Source organism: Maylandia zebra, linkage group LG6 (assembly GCF_041146795.1).
Source record: "Maylandia zebra isolate NMK-2024a linkage group LG6, Mzebra_GT3a, whole genome shotgun sequence".
In the NCBI taxonomy this organism is placed as follows: Eukaryota; Metazoa; Chordata; class Actinopteri; order Cichliformes; family Cichlidae; genus Maylandia; species Maylandia zebra.
In genome coordinates this window covers 23013416-23036391 of record NC_135172.1, presented here as the reverse complement: position 1 = coordinate 23036391, position 22976 = coordinate 23013416, and the positions used below count along the sequence as shown (strand labels likewise).

Here is a 22976-nt window from a genome sequence, read left to right as displayed (position 1 = left end):
AATAGGACCCAAAACACAGGACTCTTAGATGAAGGCAGTGCATTTATTTACAGAGATGTAACAATCCAAACAACAATAAATCCCCAGTGCGATCCCGACTCCCGTTCCGTGTCTTCTCCCTTCTCCAGTGCGCCGTGCTCTGTCTCCGTTCCTTGTGTATAGTCCGTCTGCTGCTTCCTTGTTTCCACAAATCCTCCTGGGGAAACACACATACAAAGGCAGCCGTGAGTACCTTTACACAACGGCAGACTGGCACTTACTTCACACATTTACTGAGAACTGACGGGAAGTCACAAAACGATCCAGTGTCGAGGAGCTCTCAGCCACACTGCTTTGTAGCTCCCCCGACGATGTTTGATCAGCTGCAGGTGTGCGATCATTTTTTTAAGGTGTGGCCAGCCACCTGGCCAGGCCTGGAGATGGCAAAGACTCCAATCCGGGCCTGAAGATGCCTGTAAACAGGTGCTCCCAGACACACCTGTATCCACACACACACACCCACACATACCTGCCAATACACAAGCATGGAACACCTGCCGAGGCGGGCAATCGGAGTCTAACCGCCAACGCCTAACAGGCCTAGCCTATGCAGATCCAGTTGCTTGTGCCAGGACTAGTGATTTAAAAAATATGAATATGAATATGAATGAATAGTTTTCTTCAATCTTTTAACACAGGTTCTCTCCTGTGAAATACAACTTTTTAAAAAACCTATATACTAATAGGTAAGTATACACTAATATATAATATAAATGAGTGCTGTCAAACAATTAAAACCTTACAGGGTTACAGTGGATTAATTTTGATTAATCACGATTAAATATCATTTATTTGTATTCTATATTAATCGCATTTAATTTTGCATGAGCAAACAGACTCGAGAAAAAAGGGAAAATATACGCACTACCTGATCAACTGCCCATTTGCCCATGTGCAAAGGTAACTCTACTTGCAAAAACTGCCCAAAATGCATTGACAGAAACATTTCAGGGATTTTGAGTCATTCTGCACTCCAGATGCATTAATTGCGTTAAATTTTTTTAATCACATTGACCATGATGGCGGATTAATTTGCGTTAACGCGTTAATTTTGACAGTCACTAGGACACTTGTCAGTGTGCCTAACTTGGTTATCCTCTAGACCAGGGGTAGGCAACCTTTCTGATGGCGAGTGCCATTTAAAATTTCCTCAGAAGTCAGTGTGCCATATGATTGCTTTAGCAATAAATTTAATAATGCTCTATATGAACAGTTACACAATATAAACAAAAAAAGACACATTTTATCCACAACAAGAACTTCATAACAGCAAATGGACTGTACAACAGAAAATACAAATGCTATTTATGGTGTCCTCACAACAATGATAAGAAAAATAAACTAAGCCAATATGGCATGTCTGTTAATACAGAGACACACATGTTAATGTCATCTCTGGTCTCCCACTCAGCACTCCAGCATTCAGACGGCTACCTGAGGACACGCTTCGTGTAGGAGAAAATGTGCTCACACAGATATTAGAGCCAAATACTGTCAATAAGGCCTCTGCAATGTTCTGAAGACAGTTAAACTTGTCAGGTAGTGATGTCCAGCAGGTGAAAATGCAAGCTCCATGAACACGCACAGCTGTGGATACCAGCTGCTTCGATGTTGCATTAACTGGCATTAACTTAGCCAGTTAATGCGAGACAAATCTAGCTGCTCATTAAAGATTTCTGGTTTGATCAGAAAATAAAACATTGGTCCATACACCTGAAAGTCCCAAAAATGCATTGTGTCTCCCTAACCTCATTGGCACTCAGACATCCTCTTCAGAGAGCCTTAATGTTTGGCATGATTGTAGCTAAAAGACTTATTCTTAGAGCCTGGAAATTACCATCTCCTCCATTGTTCAGGGTTTGGCTACATGAGATGATTGCTTGTTTGTATATTGAAGAGGTTCGTTATCGTTTGGCTGACACCCATTTTAAGTTTGTCGAAATCTGGGGCCCTTTTCTCAATCATATTAATGGGAATTCAACATAAACTTTAACCCATTTGACTGCACTTTGTGTTTGTGTGAAACTGCACTTCTGCCGGACCCTGATTCCTTCCTGGACTTGTTTCCCACATCTTTTGGTCTTGGTGAACTCTCTGTTGCCCTGTCTAAACTCACGCAGAAGATCATCTTCTTTGAACAATGGTGTTTCTTTTGAACTTTTGATTTGTACTGGCTAACTGGTGTATTTTTATTTTTTTTATTTTTTATTTTTTTTCATTTATTAATAAATTTTTTATTTATTTAATTTTTTTTCCTCTTCTTTCCTGTTTTCCTGTTTGGGTTTTTTTTTGTTGTGTGTTTGGTTTCTGGTTTTGTTTTGTTTTTTTTTGTGCTTAAATGTTATTGTTTTTGAATCTTATGTCCTTTGTCTGGTGTGACGTTATGTAACTTTGAACTTAAAATCTTATAAATAACATTTTAAAAAAAATGCATTGTGTCTCGAGTCTACGGATGTATCTGTGTATTTCCGTAGTGCTGATGCTGTGCTGAGCGGAAAGCTCCTGAAGCTTTTGAAGTGTCGGATTGTGTAAAACTAACAACGTCCCTCTTACCAGTAGGCTAAATTATTTTTAGCCAATTACAAGTTGAATCTGGTAGTTGGGGTTGTTAGCTAAGATACCATCATTCATTATGAAGAGGCACAACTAATGTGTCTATGCGAGCTGATTTGTGATATGCACTGCTGGCCCGGCCATTTATTTTTTGATGCACCCTCTCAGATTAATTCACTGCGTGTCGTGCCCAGGGCTGGACTGGGACAAAAAAACAGCCCGGGCTTGACTAAAGACTGGCCCACCAGGTATTAAAGCCATATAGCCTTTGAATGAAAACAAACACTGTTGTGACAGTGATGTACACAGTCTTGTTGGTATATGTATGATTTCTATACATTTTACATCAGATAAAAACTTTGGTTGTAAGCTTCAGATAATTATTTAATAACAGCCAGACATTTTAAATGAAAATAAGAAAGTATTTCTTTGTGCCCCCCTTTCCCTGTTAATGCCCCCCTTGGCCCCCTGGCAAAACTTTGCTAGATCCGCCCAGTTACCAGCTGTCAGCTACATAGAAAAGGATCCTGGTGTTATTTGTCTCTCAGAAACAGTTCATAACTTCCCTTTAACTCATTCATGTTAACTAAAAGGTAAACCTGTTTCTCCATCACAGCTCTGATGATCCAGTAAGGACATCTCCTGGTTTCATCTTCATGTTTCCCTCTCACCAGATAACCAAACCATATCATGACCAGCAGCTTTTACAGCTGTGGCTCCAGCAAACATCAGCTGATACTAGAAAGTAATATGAAATAAATTCTAACAACAGCTGATCAAGCTTAAACATGCTGCTGTTGTTTAGCGCGACATCCGCTGGTTTCCTCTTTCTGGCGCAAAGTGGACGATAAACAAACAAGAGAAAAGCCGATCAGCTGATCATTGATCAGTTTCATGATTAAAGTAGCAACAGGAGAGAGAGGGGAGAGAATCAGAGAAGAAGAGGCAGCTGTGCAGCGTAACAACAGAATAACTCCACCTTTGTGTCTTTTTTCATTCTAGATGAAGTCCGGGACAAACTGCGTCTCTTCTCAGCTCAATACGAAACGTGTAATAATTTCTCTGAATGCGGGACGATTCCGTCTTTTTACGGGATGGTTGGCAACTCTACTAACTAACCTTATGAATAAAATAAAGTTCACTATCAGTAACATCACAGCACCGACCCAGCTGTATAGAAACTCTGTCATGCTAGCTAGTACGCAGTAGGAGTTATTGTAACTGACGTAACTGACTGTAAAAAGTCAGCACAACGAAAATAAACCCCACCTCAACTTGGTTTATATCTGACCCAGATAGACTGCAGGTCATAACTTCTTACTTGAAGTTCAGTTCACCTGACGCTCGGGTCTCTCTTCCTCCTGCCTCCCCTTTCTCTCATCCACCTGCTGGCCTCCACCACTTGCTAATGTTACTGAATCTGTGGAAGCTCCGCGATAGCCACTACCAAACAACTGAGTTATTTTTACACACCGGCCAGCATCCGGCCAATCCACCACCTTTCATTGTTTACATCGTTACAAAAAATATTTTAAAAAAATCATCGGGCCACCAAGCAAATGCCCGATGGCCAGTCCAGCTATGGTCGTGCCATCAGTTAACCCTTGTGCCTAGGGTTGCCGACCCCTGCTCTAGACACTCACACCATTAGAGACCATGTTTGGCTTAAACTAAATATTTGTTTAGTTTAAGATCCCCAGCTCTGTCCGTCTTGGTCGTTGTGTCCTTGGGCAAGACACTTCACCTACCGCCTACTGGTGTTGGCCAGAGGGGCCGATGGCCGAGGAGTACAAATACCTGTGAACCATCTTTGATAACCTCCTGAAATTCTCTGCCAACACAGAGGAGATTCTCAGGAGGTGCCACCAACGGCTATACGGAAACTCAACTCCTTTGGAGTCAGCACACCCATCATGATGACTTTTTACTATGCCTTCCTGGAAAGCATCATGACCTTCATTACCTGCTGGTTCCACTCCCTCAGAACTCTGGCACAGGTTTTCAGCCAACAGGCCCTTAGACAGGCAGCCAAAATCATCATCGACCCCTCTCACATTTTTCACTCTGCATTTCAATGGCTCCCCTCCGGGCGATGCCTCCGCTGCACTTCCTGCAGGACTGAGAGGAGGAGAGCTATCTTTGTCCCCAAAGCCACTCTTTGCTTTTTAACTCCAGCAGATAAGACCATTTCCCACACCAGAAACATAAACTACCCCACACTCTTTTTATACTACCGACACTTTATTCACTCTTAGTCACTCACAGTTATTTATTCACCTTTCAGTCACTTTAGTTTTGAACTGTGTAATTTTAAAACTGTGTATACTGTATATTCTGTGTATTTATTATCTCACTTTTATTGCCTGTTCTTATTGTTCTTATCTTCAACGTTATGCTGCTCTGTTGTATGTTAATTGCCCCTTGGGGATAAATAAAGTCTTTCTGATTCTGATTCTGTCAGTCTGCCCCAGGGCAGCTGTGGCTACAACTGTAGCTTGCCTCCACCAGTGTATGAATATGTGAGTGAATGAATAGTGGAATTGTAAAGCGCTTTGAGGGTCTCGAAAAGTGCTATATAAATGCAATCCATTATTATTATTATTATTATTGTCCTTACAGAACGATGTTTGGTATTTTGTAATGGTCAAGATGAAGGCCACAAGCCAAAACACGCTGTTCTGCTAATAAAGTTGTTTCCTAGTCTTTCAAGTGTTGCTGGAGTAATCACCTGACCAGATCCTTACAGAACAACACAAAAAAACCTGTCCCTTAACTTAACATTTTTGCTGTGTTCTGTAGATAAGCAAAAAAATATTTGCCTGGTTACCAGTTAAATTATCCGTTGTTCCTATGTGCAAGAAAACCCATCTGCTCAACAGTAACCCAAAACCCCCAGCCTCTCACCTTGCCATCCAGCACTTAGTATTTCTCAGCCTAGCCAATAATGTTCATTAGCTCTTCCAGATAAAAACAAAGACTTTCCTGTTATCTGCTTTTGCGTTCAACCTAAACCTTTCAAAATTTCATTTAGATCAGGACGATAAATATTAATAAATAATGTTACCACTGTCTTCATCAGTAGTTTTCTATCCAATTATGCTCATCTTCCCTCATTTTTAAACACAGGGATAAAATAAACACACTGTGCCATCTCTTCTTCTGACTGTCATTTAATTGGTGGTAATACCGCAGAAGCACTAGCTGGTAGTTGGGCCATACGCGTGTCTTTGTGCAGTTGAAAATAATCCGCTTGTAGTTGAAAAACAATCAGGCAAACATTTATTTCCACAGTCTTGAAATAATCCGTTTGAATGTTCCTGTACACTGCAAACACGGTAAGAAAACTGTTTGACTCCACAGCTAGTTAAAGCCCCGTTACTCCACACTGCCAGTCGCGAACGCTCCCCCCATGCACAGTTACCATGTATTAAAGGAACAGTACGTAAAAATGAAATAAGGAAAGAAAATACAATTTAACTGTAAATCTTATCCTAAACAAATTATAAAGTAAAAACTGAAATTCCCCATTATCTTACACTTATCCTTATCCAAAATGATTCAAATTATTAACAAATATACACTCTGTGCAATCTGAGTAAACTAACAGATGATTAGACCTTTATCTTATACAGTTGGAAGAAAAGAATAATCAATAAAAAAAGAATAAAGTTGAAACACATTAATTGGGTTTTGGTGCTTTTGACACATTATAGAATCCAAAAGTGAATCTGTATAACAATAGAGATAGGCTTGACTTCATAAACCTTTGAATGCATATCTGTTTATTCTGTCTTATTGAGAGACGATATTTAGAAAATGGACTTTTAATTAAACACTAAATTGCTACCATCTGAAGTACAGTGCAATGAACCTGCTGTCATCTCTTCATTAATCAGGACCAAGATGTTCTGCTCTCAGAATGCACCTTGTTAATTTTCCAAGCGCCAACAAATTACAGTCCTCTGTGTTACTCATTCATCCTTGTGAGTTATCTCAAATGAGTTGCTTTTCTTCTTGGTTTGGCTTTATCACTGATTTACATATGAGAGCTCACAAACTCTTTGCTAGTGCCATACGTTCAGCAGCACTGGGAGAACAGCACAAAGGATGATCAATAGTCACATGCCTGGCTGCTTTCACACTCTATTTGGGGACCCGAGTGTGTGGCATTTATTTTCGTTCTCTCAGATGTCTTACTTTGATCTAAAACGGTTCATTTATTTTCAGGTGAAGTGCAATAGTAATAAAGTGCTGATGAGTGAAAAAGAATTAGGTCCTTTTGATGTGAAACAAGAGATTTCTCTATGTTATTTTTGAAAAAAAATCAGGGTTCACAAATGTCCCTTCACTCTTGAAGACAGCTATGTGATTTCATACAAAGTACCTTCATATGACTGAATGTTTTTGTTACATTTTAGATTTTTATTTCCAGCTCTTCCTGTTTCACTTGAGGAGAAAAACAGACTACTAGGAATATCAATTTAGTGACACCATAGGCTCCACTTTTTGCAGTAATCTTCACTGCAGTATTAATATTTGAACACAATGAAATGGAAAATAAGCTCAATTATTTACATAGTGTATGACTAACATGAAAATTTTCTTTAATTGTTAAATAATAACTGGCATTTATAATAAGAATTATAAAGAACACTGTTGAAACAACAGTATGTGAAACCAAAAAGGAGGCGACTCTCACCCTCCTTGACTTCAATTTGACTCCATTCTTTTAGACTTTATGTTCTCTTGCTTCATGTGCTGTTTGGTTAGATTTAAGAACCAACACTACTTGGTTAAGGCTATCCCACATACTTAAATTAACCACCGGTCCAATTCCTAGCAGCAGTGAATCCATACAAGAATTTCCATGTACCTATTCATAAAATACCTAAGGGTCTTTTATAATGAGCCGCTTATTGTTTACTTATATGACTGGCTGACACAGTAATCACTGTTTGCTATTGTTTTACTCGCTATGTGTATCTACATCACTCTGCATTCAATCATTGGTAAATTAATATTATATATATATGACTTTCTTCTACCTGTCTCTTGTCTTAACCCAGTATAACGGCCAAATATGTAATGTAACGTGCCAGTCCAATGTGTGTATGTATCGCTTTGCCTCTCCAAAGTGTGAAATGGACCTGCATGCAGAAGTTCCAGTAAGCTACAGTACCAAAAGAGGGAGATTTTTTATGTCGAAGAGACATTGCTAATACATTTACATGTAAATACATACCTATCTTAATCATTTGTAAGAGGACCCTGGAATGTACTTCATACCTTCCTTGGTCACTACTAACTTCTTGGATTTAAATATATTACCTCCTCCTGCTGGAAGTGCAACTTCTGCATGTATATTCATTTCAAGCTTTGGAAAGGCAAAGTGTGACATGTACACATTGAAGTGGCGTGTCTGATACACTCTTTGCCATGATATTGGGTTGTTTGTTCTGTTTCCCTCCCCACAAGAATCATTAAATAAAGAACTAAAAAAACTGAGCCATGTTGGCCATTATTAAACTATGATTCCTCTCTCTGCAAATAACATTTTCAATTATCATTCCTAGTGCTATTAGCAAAGTCATACACCATTTCAGGTCACTGAATGATAGTTTTAAATTAGCCTCAAATCATTTATATGAAAGAGATTTGACTTGAGGTTCCAGAATTTTTAAGTTTGTGACTCCATCAAAAAGGCCCAGTGCCTGGGCCTCTATTTATACACACTTATGTATGACAGCCTCTCAGTTTGAACTCATCAACCCATGCATGGGAACTAATGAGCTGAACTAGTGTGTCCAACTTGTGGGTTTGTCCAAAGCCAAATATGAAAAGCTTTCCTAATATTTGGATTAAAGGCTATATTGCATTTTTCAGATTGGTTTTTTTTTTTGTTTGTTTGTTTGTTTTTTTAATGAAACAGTTCATAGATTTTTTTAATGCCTCTTAAAGTCAGTTTTCCCTTTTTGGTTGACCTACTTATGATTCATGTCGTCACTACTTGGAATTGTTAGACAGCTTGCCTATGGATTTTGCTTATTGCTTCCACTTGCACTTGTGCTACAACCAGCTGATTCCAGGTTATATGCTGGAGGAGGAAAATAGTGGCGTAGTCTGCACCCTGGATATGACAATTGCTTTTATTTTTATTGCACAACTGGACGAGAGCATGGTGGTTAAGTGGAAACTGCATCCATGACAGAAATAGCTGCATTATGCTGCAACCCCCCCCCCCCCAAAAAAAAAAAAAAAACAACGTTAGCTTTGCAAGCATCTGCATAGAAAGCATGCCAACGCTAGCCAAAGTGATGTTAAAGCTGAGCCCAGCCCAGCAAGCAAGCAAGCAGACCCTGAACTTCAGCTTGTAAAGTTCAGGGTCTGGTTGTTGGACTGTTTCTACCTGTTCATGTTTCTAAAGTAATATGACATTGGTGATCACTTTAAAGTTTCTTTTTGGTGGTATTGATCTTTCGTTTGTGCTGTTGTCTTTTTTTTTATTATCCCTAAATACTAAAGGAAAGATCATATGTGTGTCCACAGGATAGGGATTTGTGTTGGTGTATGAGAATGTAGCCTATGGGTTTTATATTGTTAAATGGTAAATATAAGACAATGTGTTTCATGTCAAGACAATCATTTACTAAATGTAACAAATTATTTTTGCCTGGAAGTAATTAAGTATGTAATTAAGTGTACGTTATTACAGAAAAATGTGTAATATGTTTTTTTGAGTAATGACCCCAACATCAATCACAGCAAAGAGGGGAAATACTTCCAACATTCACAAACATTTGACCACACAGCACACAAATAATTTGGATCAATGTAATACCTTTGACATATTGGCTTGTGATGATGGTGACTCTCAAGGCAGAGTCAATGAGAACCCAATGAGAATCAATAAGGAATTGAATCAGTGATGCAATCGGAATCGTTAAATTCTTATCAGTTACCATCCCCAGGCAAACAGATAATCATCAGTTGTTCTCTTGGGAAGAGCTGCTGAACAACTTGTTAAAGCAAATATCTCATCACCCATCAATGTGCCAAAAACACAAAACATTTAGGCATGTTGATATGGTCAAGATGACCAAAGATGAAGCTCAAAACGAGCTTTAGGATGGGGAAGAAAAAAAGAAAACACCTATGAGCCGCAGTTCTCTGGGTAAAAATATGTTGCCCCTGCTGCTTCAGGTTGATAGGAAGATAACAGTGACTAAAATAACCACTCATTACAGTGAAGGTATGCAGAGGAGCATCTGCTGTTTTAGCTCATCTGGCTAAAACAGCAGAAGACCGCAAAAAGGCGCAACTCATGTCTGCTAAGAACAGGAAACTGATGTTACAATTTACACAGCTCAACAAATTTTGACAATAGAAGATTGTAAAAATGATTCCTGATCTAATATGTCTCAATTTCTTATCCAACATTTAGATGGTAGGGTCAAAATTTGACACTTTGAGCCCCTTAGCACCAAACAAGTGTCTTTTAGTGCTACAGCCTACCCGAGTATTGCTGCTCATAGTGTGTTTGTCTGCCCAATGTTTAATTGAATGAGAATATAAAAATGGGAAAAGATTTTGTATAATATGTTAATTTTATTACACATATAGAATAGCAACACCTTTTAAGGACAACTTAGAGTAGGTATTTCAGTCCATCTATAGTGTTTCATATGTTGTCTTTTATATTATTACTGAATCATTAAAGTACAAAGTCCACTTCATTATGATAAGCATTCTATTGTAGCTACATAAAAAAAAAGAGCTTGGTGCATTACATAAATTATTGTTTATTTTTTCTCTTCTTCCTTCTCTTCTTTGGTGTCTTCATCTTTTCTTTCTTCATCTCCTCCTTCATCTGTTTTTTCCTCTTCCTGCTTTTCTTCATCTTCTTTTGTCATCTCAATCTTTTCCTCTTCTTCCTTTTCCCCTTCTTCTACTTTTTCCCCTTCTTCCTTCTTCTCTTCTTCTACCTTTTCCTCTTCCCTTTTCTCCCCACCCCCCTCTTTCTCTTCCTTTTTATCTTCTCCTTCTTCCTCATCTTCTTCTACCTCCTCTCCAGTTAAGCGCTCAAGATCTATAATACGATGTTTTAGAGTTTTGTCTGCATTTTCGTTATTTCGTAAGATCTTCTTCAGCTTGACTTGCATCAGCTCCATGGTACCATACAATTTGTTTACCTTCTCCTCCAGCTCTTTTTGCTCAGGTTTGATATTAGCTGGATCCAAGTCTATAAGACCATCTTTCATCAGGATCTGCCGACCCTTATCCTCAAGCATGCCTTTGGCATCTGGATACTCTGACAATGATTCCATCAGGTCATCCTTGGAAAGGCAGAAGAGCTCTGAGTATCCAATGCTGCGAATGTTGGCGGTCCGCCTGTTACCCGCTTTGCTACCTTTAATATTAAGAATACTAATCTCACCAAAATAGCTGCCGCTTCCGAGTACAACAAATTGTGTCACACCATCATCGGCAACGACTGCCAGTTTTCCATCTTTGATAATATACATCTCACGACCAATGTCGCCTTTCTTACAGATGTAATCTCCAGGGCTGAACACCTGTGGCCGGAGTTTGAGCACCAGCTCAATCAGCAGGCCTGCCTCACAGTCTGCAAAAATCCGAACTTTCTTTAGCGTCTCCATGTGGACTTGGATGGCTATTTCTGCTTTTAGCTTGTCTGGGAGATATCTCAGCACTTCTCTTTCATCCTGTGCCTTGCCATTATTCCACAGATAGTCAAACCACTTGATGACTCGCAACTCTAGGTCCTTACTAACCTTTCGAACCTGCAAATGAAAAGAAAACAAGAGGATTAAAATAATATTTAAAGACTAGATTATTTTACTACGTCTTTTGATCTAGACTTTTTTGATCAATGTTTATTTACCTGCATGTACTGCTTAATGTTGTCAATGCGGGACTGGAACTGGGCTTGGGCTGCATTCATGTTGGAGATCATGGTGGCAATGTTTCCCACAATGGTGGCAAAGATTAGGACTCCAACTAAAAAGTCCACAACATGGAAGAGAAATTCTGAGTCCAAAGCTGGTGGTGGGGTTTCTCCAATAGTTGTCAGAGTCAGTGTGGACCAGTACAGGCTGAAAGCATACTTCCTCATGGGCTGTCCAAACTCAGGCTCCTCAGGATCATCCAGAGCAGGGTAAACCCAGTCATCAGCACCAAATCCAATAGATTTGGAAAAAGAGAAATACCAGCAGGCATTCCAGTGGATGATAATAAGGATGTACATGATAAGGTTTGCAATACGGAAGATGTTGGGGTAGTTGGTTTTAGTCTCTGTTTTGGTAAAGAACTCCATCATGCGCCCAATCCTCAGAAGCTTGTTTATGCGGATCTCTGGGTAGTCGATGCCAAGGACGAAGTAGAAGATGTCAGTGGGCAGCATGGAGAGAACATCGAGACGAAACTGAAAGCTGCTGATGTATCGATCCAAAAGCAGCTTCTTATCTTTCACTAGTAGGCCTTGTTCAAGGTAACCTGCAGTTGAAAGACAGTGTTTACCATTTACAGGGACATTGTGTTTTTAAATACTATATGGAATTGAATGTTCCCTTCTACTGCAACAATCACCTTTTAATTGCACACAGGATCACCGTTCAAACTGTAATTATTAGCAGCTTTAAGATTTGTAGTTGGTGGTGTAAATAATGCTCTAGATATCTTATAGTAAAGCAGTTTCAACAAGTCTTTTTTTTTCTGTTGATCAGAGTACAAAAATTATATCCAGAAAGGGAATTCATGTTAGAAAGGGATGTTTTCTAACATGAATTCAGCAGTACAAATTTCCATTTTGAGTCTTGCTGGATGATAGTTGATTGCTGTGCTGCAGTAGAGAGACAGAACCACACCATCACTTACATATAACATGACCAGGAGAAACGATGACATCACTGGCCACTCATTTCATCTGTGTAAGTCTAATTAGTGCTTTGAGGAAAACTATATCACATTTTGAAAATATTTCTGCAGAATGGTAAGGTTAGTCTTTCACCTGTTCTGGCCCTGAAGAACATATCAGCCAGGTAGATAAGGTCTGAGGTGTAGTCCAGAATAACCCAGTAAATTATGTAGTCATGCTGCAACTCCTCAAAGCAAGCCCTGTTTGCAAGAGAAGACAACCACCAGCAGTGAGGGTGGTTTGTAAATTAACAATGTTGAATATCTCAGGACTATGTCCTGTTGTGCTACTGTCGCACCCCATTAACCCAGTAATCTGTACTAACAGAAAAAAAGACAATACAATGTTAAAAAACACAACTTCTCACTTTAAAAAAAAAAAAAAACTATTTCTGTGCATGAAACCAAACTGTAGCTAAAAGTAGTTTTAATGAAGTAGGATATTAAAAACAAACAACCAAATGAAATCATGTAAATATTTGACCTTTAGTGATGGAAGAATGACTGATTTATCAAGGTCACCTGGCTATGATCATGGTCCAATTATACATCACTGGTAGCGTAATGATAAACAGCCAGTTGTAATACAAATTTCCAGCAGGATTAATGATAAATATTTCTGCTGGCCTGTGGAGGAAAGAATGAAAGTGTAAAATAAATACTCAAAATCATACAACACATAAATTTATTTTGAAGTTTCTGTAAATTATGTACTTACTTATCTTTGTCCTTGCTCTTGTCTTTCTCTTTTTGTTTTTGTTTTTCTTTCTCCTTTTCTTTTTCTTTTTCTTTTTCTTTTTCTTTCTCATTTTCTTTTTCTTTTTCTTCCTCCTCCTTCTTCTCCTTCTCCTTTTTTCTGTAATGTGCAATAATAAATTAGAGAATACTGAGCACCGGTTATCCTTAATAACATAGTAACATTTCCTAAAAGGTGAGGAGATAAAAATCAATACTCTTTCTTTTCCTTCTTTTCCTTCTTCTCCTTTTTCCTTTTTTTCTTTTTCTCTCTGAAAAAAACGATTAATGCAACATGTTTAACGTGATTACAGGAATCTAAGCCTTTACTTTTTTCATGACTCCAAATTGTACTTACTCTTCATTGTTGTTGTTATTGTTCGTGTTGCCTATATGAAGAGGCGTTGATTGAGGTGAACTTCTGAAACAAACACAGCACATTTTATTAACTGACAAATCTTTGCTTTTTTGTCATTATTATTCTTTGTGTATTTATATTTAAGTTTTGCTCACATGTCATCGTCACTGTCACTGGTAAAGTGAGGTGGAACATAAGGTGGCGAGGTGAGCAAGGCCTGGGCGGTAGTGGCCATTGCAGCAGAACTGTAGTATACTCTGCAGCAATAAAATATTTTTCAGGATGACAACTTCATTTAAGTAGTGTTGGGTTCTAAATTGGTTTACACATATTTTAAACTGAAACAGGACGTATTTTGGCAGTTGTTTGATCACCTAGCTTTAAAAGAAAAAAAACTGAAAAATATATCTGCTTTTTGATTTACCATAGGAACTTTTTGATTTGATTTGATGTTTTCTTTTTACAAACAAGAGCAACCCATGGAAGCAGAAATGTGTTGTGCTGTCAAAACTTGTTTACTGAGGCAACAAATAAACATATAAATGATTAATGCCTGAATAAATAAATAACTAAATAAATACAATTCTTACATATGTAAAAAAAAAAATATTTATAAATATATAAAGTTTAATTCAGTTTTATTTATATAGCACCAAATCACAACAACAACAACAGTTGCCTCGAGGTCTAAATACATAAATACATACACACACACACACACACACACACACACACACACACACACACACACACACACACATATATATATATATATATATATATATATATATATATATATATATATATATGAATAAATCAATCCATTAAAAAAAAAGATTTTACTGTCTTCATCTGCATCATGTGTCACTTATATCCAATGTTACTATTGCATTTATAGTGTCAGTCTCAGCTGGTAAGCACATTGTTTTACAGGTCTAAATGAATTATTTAGCCATACACATAGATGATGCTACAAAAAGAACTTACAGTATCGTGTGACTAAACTTACCTTTTCCGATCCTTAATGTAATTTAAAGTCCATTTCCCTTTAGTTGTGTACTTTCCTGGAACTTAGACACTCACGGTATCCACAGATTTATTGTATCATCAATCACTGAATGCTATTTAATAATGTATAACAACATGTAACTAGGCAACTAACACCTGTAGGTACTGAGTCCATCTAACTGTGTCATAGAGTCTCAGTGACCCTGATGAGGATTTGGGGATTAGACTTGTCTGAGGAGAGTGGTGGCAAACTCAATCATCCTCCCTGCTTGTCCACTCCAGCGGGAGATGAGATACATTTAAGTGAAGTTTCGACAAGCCTCAGTTAACCTCCTACTCAGGATCCACAACACTGAAAACCATTATGTGTTGACATTGTTTTTAAAATTCAGCAACAAGCTATAATTTTCCTGATCATTTGCGGAACAGAGGATTTAGTCTGCTTGCACACACACACGCTTACACGCACTCTAACACACACACACACACTACTCCTGCTCAGTCAGCACTCTCCTCCATATCCTCCTTTAATCCTATTAGATTATGTCCAGTAAAACAGATTCCAGATCAGGCATAAAAGAACAATAATGTCTCGTGTGAAATCAAAGCAGAACCTCTATCGGTGAAAAACGTGTACAGGAGTATATGTAGAAATCCTGTGGTTCAGTGGCTCTCCCTGTTGGCTGATGTGGTGTTTGCAGTTTTATGACAGCAAATTTCACAGTTTGCATTTGAGCTGAAGCATCTTTGCAGGAGTTTAATGTCCTTTAATTTGTTTTGGTTTAGTGTTGAAATAAGTATAAATGGAGATGACAGTGTGTGATTTTGATGTGTTTATGTCACTGATGAAACTCAGGAGAACATTGACTAGAAGGAAACACTGTTGAGGTAACAGTGGCACACAACAAGATAAAGATCGTGTACACAAAATACTGATATGTTATTTTTTGGCACTTTAATGGTTTAATACTGTGGACAGTACAGCAAAACAATAAAACATAAGATAATCCTCAACCATTTATACAATGTGTTGATGACTAAGAATAAACTTTCAATTACAGAACTACAGAAAAAGAGAGAAACCACAAACAAAAAAACCCTTTTTAGATTAGGTCTGAAAACACATTTTGGTTATTCTCTTTACAAAGTGTTCAATTTTTTCCCAAATAATTTTTTTTGTCTCTTTTAACTACATCACCTGTATCTGTTTTCAGCTTTTGTTCTATTTGCTAACAGAGGAGTATTGTTGCTGGTGATGAGAGGCAGATTACAGTGCAGTGGGATCTGCTGGCCCTCCTGTCATGTTAGCCTCACCGACATCAGTGGCACGGGCGTCAACCTCAGCTGGGACATCAGCAGCAGCAAGTATATCGGCGGTGGCAGGGGCAGCTGGATCAACGGCCACCTCAGGGGCTGCTGGGGCACTGTCAACAGGAACTACATCAACAGGAGGTACATCCACAGCAGCAGCATCATCAACTGGAGCAACATCTATGGGGACGTCAACTACAGCTGGCTCTACCGCTGCAGGGTTTGCTGAAGGCTCTGCTTCAACCATGGCTGGGTCGGCCTCAGCTGCTTCCACCTCCTCGGCCTCCTCTACCTCATCAGAGTTCAGCAGGGCACGTCCTGCAGCTTTGGTGGCAGGGTTACCATCCTGTGCCAAAGAAATGGGAAAAAATCATGTCATATATATGTTGACAAAAAATGATGAATTTTTGAAGTTAGCTGCTTCATGTTCAGGGTTTATGCTTGTGACGCTGTCATATTTAAAGTTATTGTTTGAACTAATGCTCCAGCAAAATGTGTAACAGTCTATGTTTCTTTGCCTTGTTACACCCGTCAGAGTGTCGTCTGTCCTGAATGTGTCCTTTTCTTGTTCTAGCTCTGTTTTAACAGTGTTTGCACATAGCGTCTACCGCCGTTGTCAATTTAGCCTAAATTTATTTATTCAGGTCTCTGAGGAAAATTGAGAAAAGCCTCAATTTATTCTACAATGGAATGTGTTTGTTCTACATGCATTACAAGTTTTTCCCAGTTTGTTTTTAGCTCTACACTTAGGCTATTCTTAAACCAATCCATTGTGGACAGAGAAGTTGTTGTGAATAAACAAGATACGAGAAAATATTAGTAAATATTTCTCTAAACAGGGAAGAAAATGTACACATGAATTTCTCAATAACAATCAATATACAGTTCAGCATGAAACTATGATGCAAATAAGTAACACACAAACTTCAGCAATCATGCCAAATATGCTTATTTTTAGTTTTCACAAAAATCCACCACTAAGCTCCTGTAAGAGGCTAACAAGAGTAAACTTACGGGAGAATTAGCAGAGGGAATGAAGGGATTTTGGACTATTCCCTGGAAAGAAACAACAATAATAGGAATTAAAACAGATTTATAATCATAAATGAGCATTCATGGAAGGTCTATCTGAAGTTCTTTTTTACTTCAAACATCAATGAACCCCCATTACCTGCTGCTGGTACAGCCTGTACATCTCCATCCACCTCAGGGCCTCATTAGCATGTGCTGCAATCTGCAAATAAATACCAGGCATCTTCAGACATGCGGTGCAATTAAGCCAATTATACCCTGTCTGTCAGACAACGATCATAGTGCCCAACTGATGGCATGACAAAAACATAGCATTACATGTCATAGCAGACGGATCCAACACTCAAAACAGAAAAGTTGAAAAGGCCATCTTACCTCACTGCTTTCGCTTGCTGGAAACTGCAATTTCAGAAATAGAAGTGAGCAAACAACAGTTAGATGTGGATAACTGTGTTTTAAAATGGTATCAGATGGCAGATTTAATAATACACAATATTAGACTTACAGGGGCAGCGAGAGTAGAGACCAAGAGGCACATGAAGAGAACAAGCTGCTTCATTTTGACAGGTTCAGTAGAAAAACCTGTATAATATAACATACAACCCAGACTTTTATCTCAATTTTTCTTAATTTTCTTTGGTGAATAGGGGGGGCACTTTAAGAAAATCAAGAGAGAAATAGTTTAAAAAAAAATTAGATTAAAAATATTTGTGAAAACAACAAGGTTGCCCCAAAAAATGAGAAATAGTTTCTGTTTGTAAAGTCACCTTACCTTGTTGTCCTGGAGAGAAACTGTGAAAAAGTACCTCAGTAGAAAGAAGTCTACTTCTTGTCCCTCATGGATGCAATTTATATACTGCTATATCACGTAGCAGCCAATCCCATCCAGTAGAACAGGCACACCTATGTGTTTGAAGAATTATCCTTACATGTCAAAGGTAAAAAAAAAAGAGGTATCTAGGGTTGAGGCCCCTGTTGTTGTTAATTACATGCTATACAAATATGCTTAGCACATATGCCCACCTTTACTGCCCTAAAACCAAACTTTGAAAAAAAAACAAAAAAAAAAAACAGAGAGAGACGCCATGAAGCAGACATAAGCATGTAATGATATGACAGAGAGTCCCTACTTAGTTTGACTTGAAAACAGTGAAAAGGGAACTTAAATTAACTTAAATATCTGCAATATCTTATTACTAAAAATAATGTAAGTACTGGTGATAGCTACAGAAACATGAAATACAGTGTTGATCCTCCTCGCTTGAACAGAGGTTATAAGAACATCTATTCAAGTATTGCACTTTTTCAGCTCTTTCTTTTAGCTTAGCATTTTAAAGGGTGGGGTATTTTAAAAAAAAGTTTTTTTGACTGACTACAGACATTATGTTTCATTATGCATACAGGAGATAATGTGTAGAAATGTATGTAAAGGCTGGTTAGCCTTTACATACATTTTTCTCATAATCTGTTTTAGTCTAAGAAAGAATTCTGACCCCATGTAAAATACCCTCTGCAATGGGGTATTTTACACTGTATGTATTACAACAATTGTGTGACTTAAGTTAAACAACTACATATTGTTTCTCAATTGAACACCACATTTCACACAAGTATTCCAAAGATTATTTTCATCTACTGAAACTTACAGTGGGTGTAAGTGCCAGTGGGAAGCACCACTTCTATAGTGTCTGAGTTTTAACTAAATGTGTTTCTTTAACTGGCGTGGCTGTTCATCACAGTGATTTTGAACATTATAGCTCACTTATGTTTATTTTTTCAGGTTCCAGATCAGATAATGAAGGAGTTGGTCTGTAATTTGCTGAACTCTATACTATTCTGACCTCAAATCCGCTGAGTTAATCAACTTTGTCAAAAGATAACAATCTCTCCATTAGTCATTTAAAAGTTAACAGTTGATATTGTGCCATGTAGTTAGATTATTCCTGTTTTCTCCTTTGAAGAAAAACTGCAGTTATAAAAATGTGGTTACAATGTGATCATCTGTTTCAACAGGAATATAGAACTTTTAACTCTCAAACTATGCTTTGTTTCAGAAGGCTACATTGTTGCTTTGACAAACAAATGCTTTAATTCTTTTTTGTTTCTTAGAACAACATCAAAAGCAACAGAACGAAATAAAGCTTTTTTTTTTTTTTTTAGGTTTTTACTTACTTTTAGTAAAAATCTAAAAGCGTGACTTGCATCAAAGCTCTACAAAGCCTCTACATAGCAGTGAACCTCATAACTGGGTGTGGCTCACTTAAGGTAAACCGTCATAAAGAACCTCGTTCAATTCACTGGAGTAAAGTGTTCTAAACATTTTTCAAGGACTAGCATGAAGCAGATCCTCTTCCAGCTTCATAAAAGTCTATAGAAATGCAACCCTTCAGCTCCCTTCAGTGAGCATTTCCCTGACAAGTGATTCAACCCTAGTTTCAAGTCTTAAGGTATACAAGCAGCAATGGTTGCTTTGCTTTGCCACTGCAACCTCATCTCACAGTCACTTGAATTTATAGTTAAGCCCTTGAAGCTGCTGCAGTATTCTCCTGAACGATAGTTGTCACCACTCAGACAATATCTTAAACATAAGTGCTGATAAAGGAGGAGAACTTAAAAAGGAAGCCAAGACTGTGCCTGTTGCAAAGTTTTTTCCACAAAATCGACAAAACAAGTTTTCAAAGTGTTCCAACATTTACGTCTGTATATCTGTGTGTCTTCTGAGTTTCTGTACACGATTGTACACTTGAGTTTTTAACCTATCTGTGGCAGCTCCAGCACAATGTGCCAGGTTACAAAAATCAAAAGTGCACGTCCGGCCACAAAGATTGTGTCGTGCAATACATTTTGTGATGTTAAAATGGGTATGCAACACCTGTGACACAAGAAACATGGCGATCATAATGGGGCCATTAGATTCCGGTCACATTGGCCTAGAGACCAGTTGGTGACCCCCTGGCAACTACTAGTGTCCAGGGAAAAATGTGTATTCCCTAATTAGTTGGTCATCTGTTTATGCCTTTAGTTTCAGTACTTGGGGGGCCATCTGGGGGGGCATCACTGCAGCTTCCCAGTCTCATTATCAAACAACAAAGACACAGGCATTCTCACATTCCCTCACTCATACACTCTCTCTCTCTCTCTCTCTCTCTCTCTCTCTCTCTCTCACACACACACACACGCACACACACACGCGCGCACACACATACACACACACACACACACACACTATAGGAAGATTGGTGATTCATGTATCTGTATATTTTTTGAGTGTTTCAGGTGCTGTATGTTTGTTTTGTTTTGTTTTTTGTGTATTACAGGTACCAAAGCTGGCAATACATACAATGCAATACAATACTAGAGATTCTATGTAGCTGTTCTTGTTAAAGCAAAATGTGCTTGGTACCATCATGCATTCAGATTCTAATTGCAAAGCCAGCATAAAGAACAGCATTAAAAAAAACCCTGTATTTTCAGAGGTCCAGTTGCAGGACAACAACAACAACAAACACGATGATCCTATAGAATATGGTGTATTGTTGTAGATTAAACTATGCACCAGTATATAAAGAATTTTAAAATGAGCTAAACCTCAAACATCTGCAGTGGTAAAACCCAACATGAACATTAAACTATCAGTAATGTGAATCCACATCATATATAACTGTAAAACACTAAAAAGGGGACTTTTTGGCTTGAATTACAGTTCCAGGAAAGAATCTTTTGAAGAAGAGACGGTAATAGCGTGAGAGGCCAATGTCTGCATTTCTGATGTGCCTCTGAAGAGGTAAGTGTTCAGTCATGTTGGGACAAGCTTTTGTCCCCAGGTGAGCCAAGATCAGGGAGATCGTTCTCTCTCCTGTAATGTTTTTTATTTTCTTATGACAATTACGTTTCACAGTGGGGAGATTTTGCCACCAACAGTGAAAATCCATGTCTTCTGTGTGATAAACTATAGTAGTGTCTTACATCACTTAGATGGTGTTTATAATGTATGTGCTATGTTGCAGAACTAAACAAGGATTTTTATACAAGCTGTGATCAAAACCTCTGGGAATTCCAAGTCTGCCAGAGATCAGACAAGTCTGCCAGAGATCAGTAATATCTTCCCCACTCGCTGTCTGAGGAGGGTGCACAGTATCCTGCGGGACCAACATCACCCTGCGCGCCACCTTTTCCATCTGCTGCCCTCAGGGAGAAGGTACAGGTCTATACAGGCCAGAACATCCAGACTGGCCAACAGCCTGTATCCACAGGCTGTGAGGCTCCTGAACTCTCTGCCCCCCTCTCACGGACAATAACCATATCCAACTTCTTAATAGCAATGAACTGGTCTGCATTGGTGCATCATATCTTTATTCTCTTCCCCCTCCTGCCCCCCCCCCCCCCCCCTTTCTTAAATAGATAACTATCATATCTGATATCATATCTCACAGTACAATAATATTGAATGGGTTGCATTGTTGTATTTTGTCATGTTTCTCAGGTCTTTGTCTGAATTTCTACGAACATTATTGCTAAGGATTGTCTTATTGCATTGGAGTCACACTGGGTTAAATATGTACACTTGGGTTTTAAGGGGTATTTATTATTTTCTTCCTTTTTTTTGGGTTGTATGGAAGCCCCAAACGCAATTTCATTGTTCTTGACAATGACAATAAATAAATAAATACTAAATACTAAATTGTGTTATAAAAGATCAAAATTCTGACTTTTAACCATGGCTGATCTCCTATTCGATAATCTTCACAGGCATGTGCAGAATTACTCTGGTGTAGGTGTTATACTTAAATTGCTCTTTGAACGCCGTGCTCTGCAGTTTAATTATGGAACTTAAAGGTAAGCAAAGAGCAAACATTATTTTCTGTTTCAAAGGGACCCGTGTGAAGATTCAAGTTTTCAGTCAAAGTGACCACAGTTTCCAAGCTCAAAGCCATTGCCAGAGGTGAGAAGCAAGACTGGGAGGCACATGCTGTTTTCTCAGCATTCATGCGGTTCTACACATTTTTGCCTACACTTATGTCCACAAGTACAAGAAAATGTAATGTGACTGAAGATCTAAAAATTATACCACCGATGCTGAAATCAGGTAAGGTTCTACATTTTTGTCGGTTAATTTTGAACAAATTTTAATTTTTTTTATTTATTTTTATATAAATTATACATATATAAGATTGCATATTTATATTTTTTTATAAACATAACTTAATTCATTAGAAAATATTATTTTTAGGCTGATAATGCTAGAGTATTTTCTGGTAAAATAGCTCATGTGATGCCAAGTAATATTAAGTCTTAAACATACCAAACATACCAAACTCAGCAAACTGAAATCAAGCAATAGTATTTATAGATGAATTTGGTTTATTCCATTCAGGAATACATCTAAACTCTAAAATAGACATATTTTTATGTCTTTAATCATTTATAATCATGCTTTTCTTATGACTTGTTGCATTTTTCTTCATTATTCATACATTCTGAGATTAGTTTTCAACACAAATTTCAATGTAAGAGTTCAGTTCAAATAATCAATTTCAAGTTTATTGTGTATGTTAGAAGTTTCTAGCAACACAGTTATAGAAATAGAGTTGCTGCTGATACCCAAACCTTTGGTATTTATTTAAGTGTACTGAAGAGATATGACTGTAAGTAAAAAAAAAAAATTCCAAGGTTTATAGAAGTCTTTGGGAAAGGAACCAAGTTTTGCTGTGTGGAGGCTGTTGTATGTGACAAGTGAGATATTTATTTTCTCACCTGACAGAAGACCTGAGGCACTAACTAGGGCAAGGTCTTTATAGAGCAAGGTATGAAATGTACTTTTGAATGGCACCACAGTTAAAGTCAAACTGATACTTGATAATCCACCTAGCTTTGTAATAGTGTAATGTTAAATCACAAGTTAAATCCTAAAGGAAAAATAACATTATTTTTACTACATGTATATTTCAATAAAAAACAAAACAAAGCAGATCTACAAGTGTTTAAATAATGAGTAAAAGTATCAAAA

General features: G+C 37.9%; 2 protein-coding genes across 3 annotated transcripts; both read right to left on the bottom strand.

The window, feature by feature from the left end:
* Positions 1-10177: 10177 nt before the first annotated feature.
* On the bottom strand, positions 10178-14965 carry cnga1a (cyclic nucleotide gated channel subunit alpha 1a). 2 transcript variants are annotated; one of them, XM_076884883.1, is made up of 9 exons: positions 14628-14965; positions 13774-13875; positions 13619-13678; positions 13479-13532; positions 13244-13381; positions 13048-13152; positions 12620-12726; positions 11495-12105; positions 10178-11393 (listed from the first exon to the last, which is right to left on the bottom strand). In XM_076884883.1, exons 2-9 carry the CDS (start codon positions 13851-13853, stop codon positions 10392-10394), a joined length of 2157 nt encoding a protein of 718 aa, XP_076740998.1. In that variant the 5' UTR covers positions 13854-13875; positions 14628-14965; the 3' UTR covers positions 10178-10391. The 2 variants fall into 2 exon arrangements, with proteins under 2 accessions (XP_076740998.1, XP_024658571.2); XM_024802803.2 differs by having other exon boundaries at positions 13619-13681; positions 14628-14959.
* A 594-nt stretch (positions 14966-15559) lies between these two features.
* On the bottom strand, positions 15560-17832 carry enam (enamelin). The gene is made up of 6 exons (XM_014413340.3): positions 17742-17832; positions 17475-17551; positions 17345-17368; positions 17109-17171; positions 16952-16993; positions 15560-16283 (listed from the first exon to the last, which is right to left on the bottom strand). Exons 2-6 carry the CDS (start codon positions 17526-17528, stop codon positions 15894-15896), a joined length of 573 nt encoding a protein of 190 aa, XP_014268826.1. The 5' UTR covers positions 17529-17551; positions 17742-17832; the 3' UTR covers positions 15560-15893.
* Positions 17833-22976: the final 5144 nt, after the last annotated feature.

Bases quoted from the DNA above. Each gene is read 5' to 3' on its own strand.
- cnga1a (XM_024802803.2), bottom strand. From the start codon at position 13,853: ATGGCCACTACCGCCCAGGCCTTGCTCACCTCGCCACCTTATGTTCCA. The intron at 13,682-13,773 runs GTGAGCAAAACT...TGTTTGTTTCAG, and splicing joins AGTGACAGTGACGATGACAT to AAGTTCACCTCAATCAACGC. The intron at 11,394-11,494 runs GTAAATAAACAT...TTTCATTTGCAG, and splicing joins ACATTAAGCAGTACATGCAG to GTTCGAAAGGTTAGTAAGGA.
- enam (XM_014413340.3), bottom strand. From the start codon at position 17,528: ATGAAGCAGCTTGTTCTCTTCATGTGCCTCTTGGTCTCTACTCTCGCT. The intron at 17,172-17,344 runs GTAAGATGGCCT...ATTTATTTGCAG, and splicing joins CAGCAAGCGAAAGCAGTGAG to ATTGCAGCACATGCTAATGA. The intron at 16,994-17,108 runs GTAATGGGGGTT...GTTTCTTTCCAG, and splicing joins ACAGGCTGTACCAGCAGCAG to GGAATAGTCCAAAATCCCTT.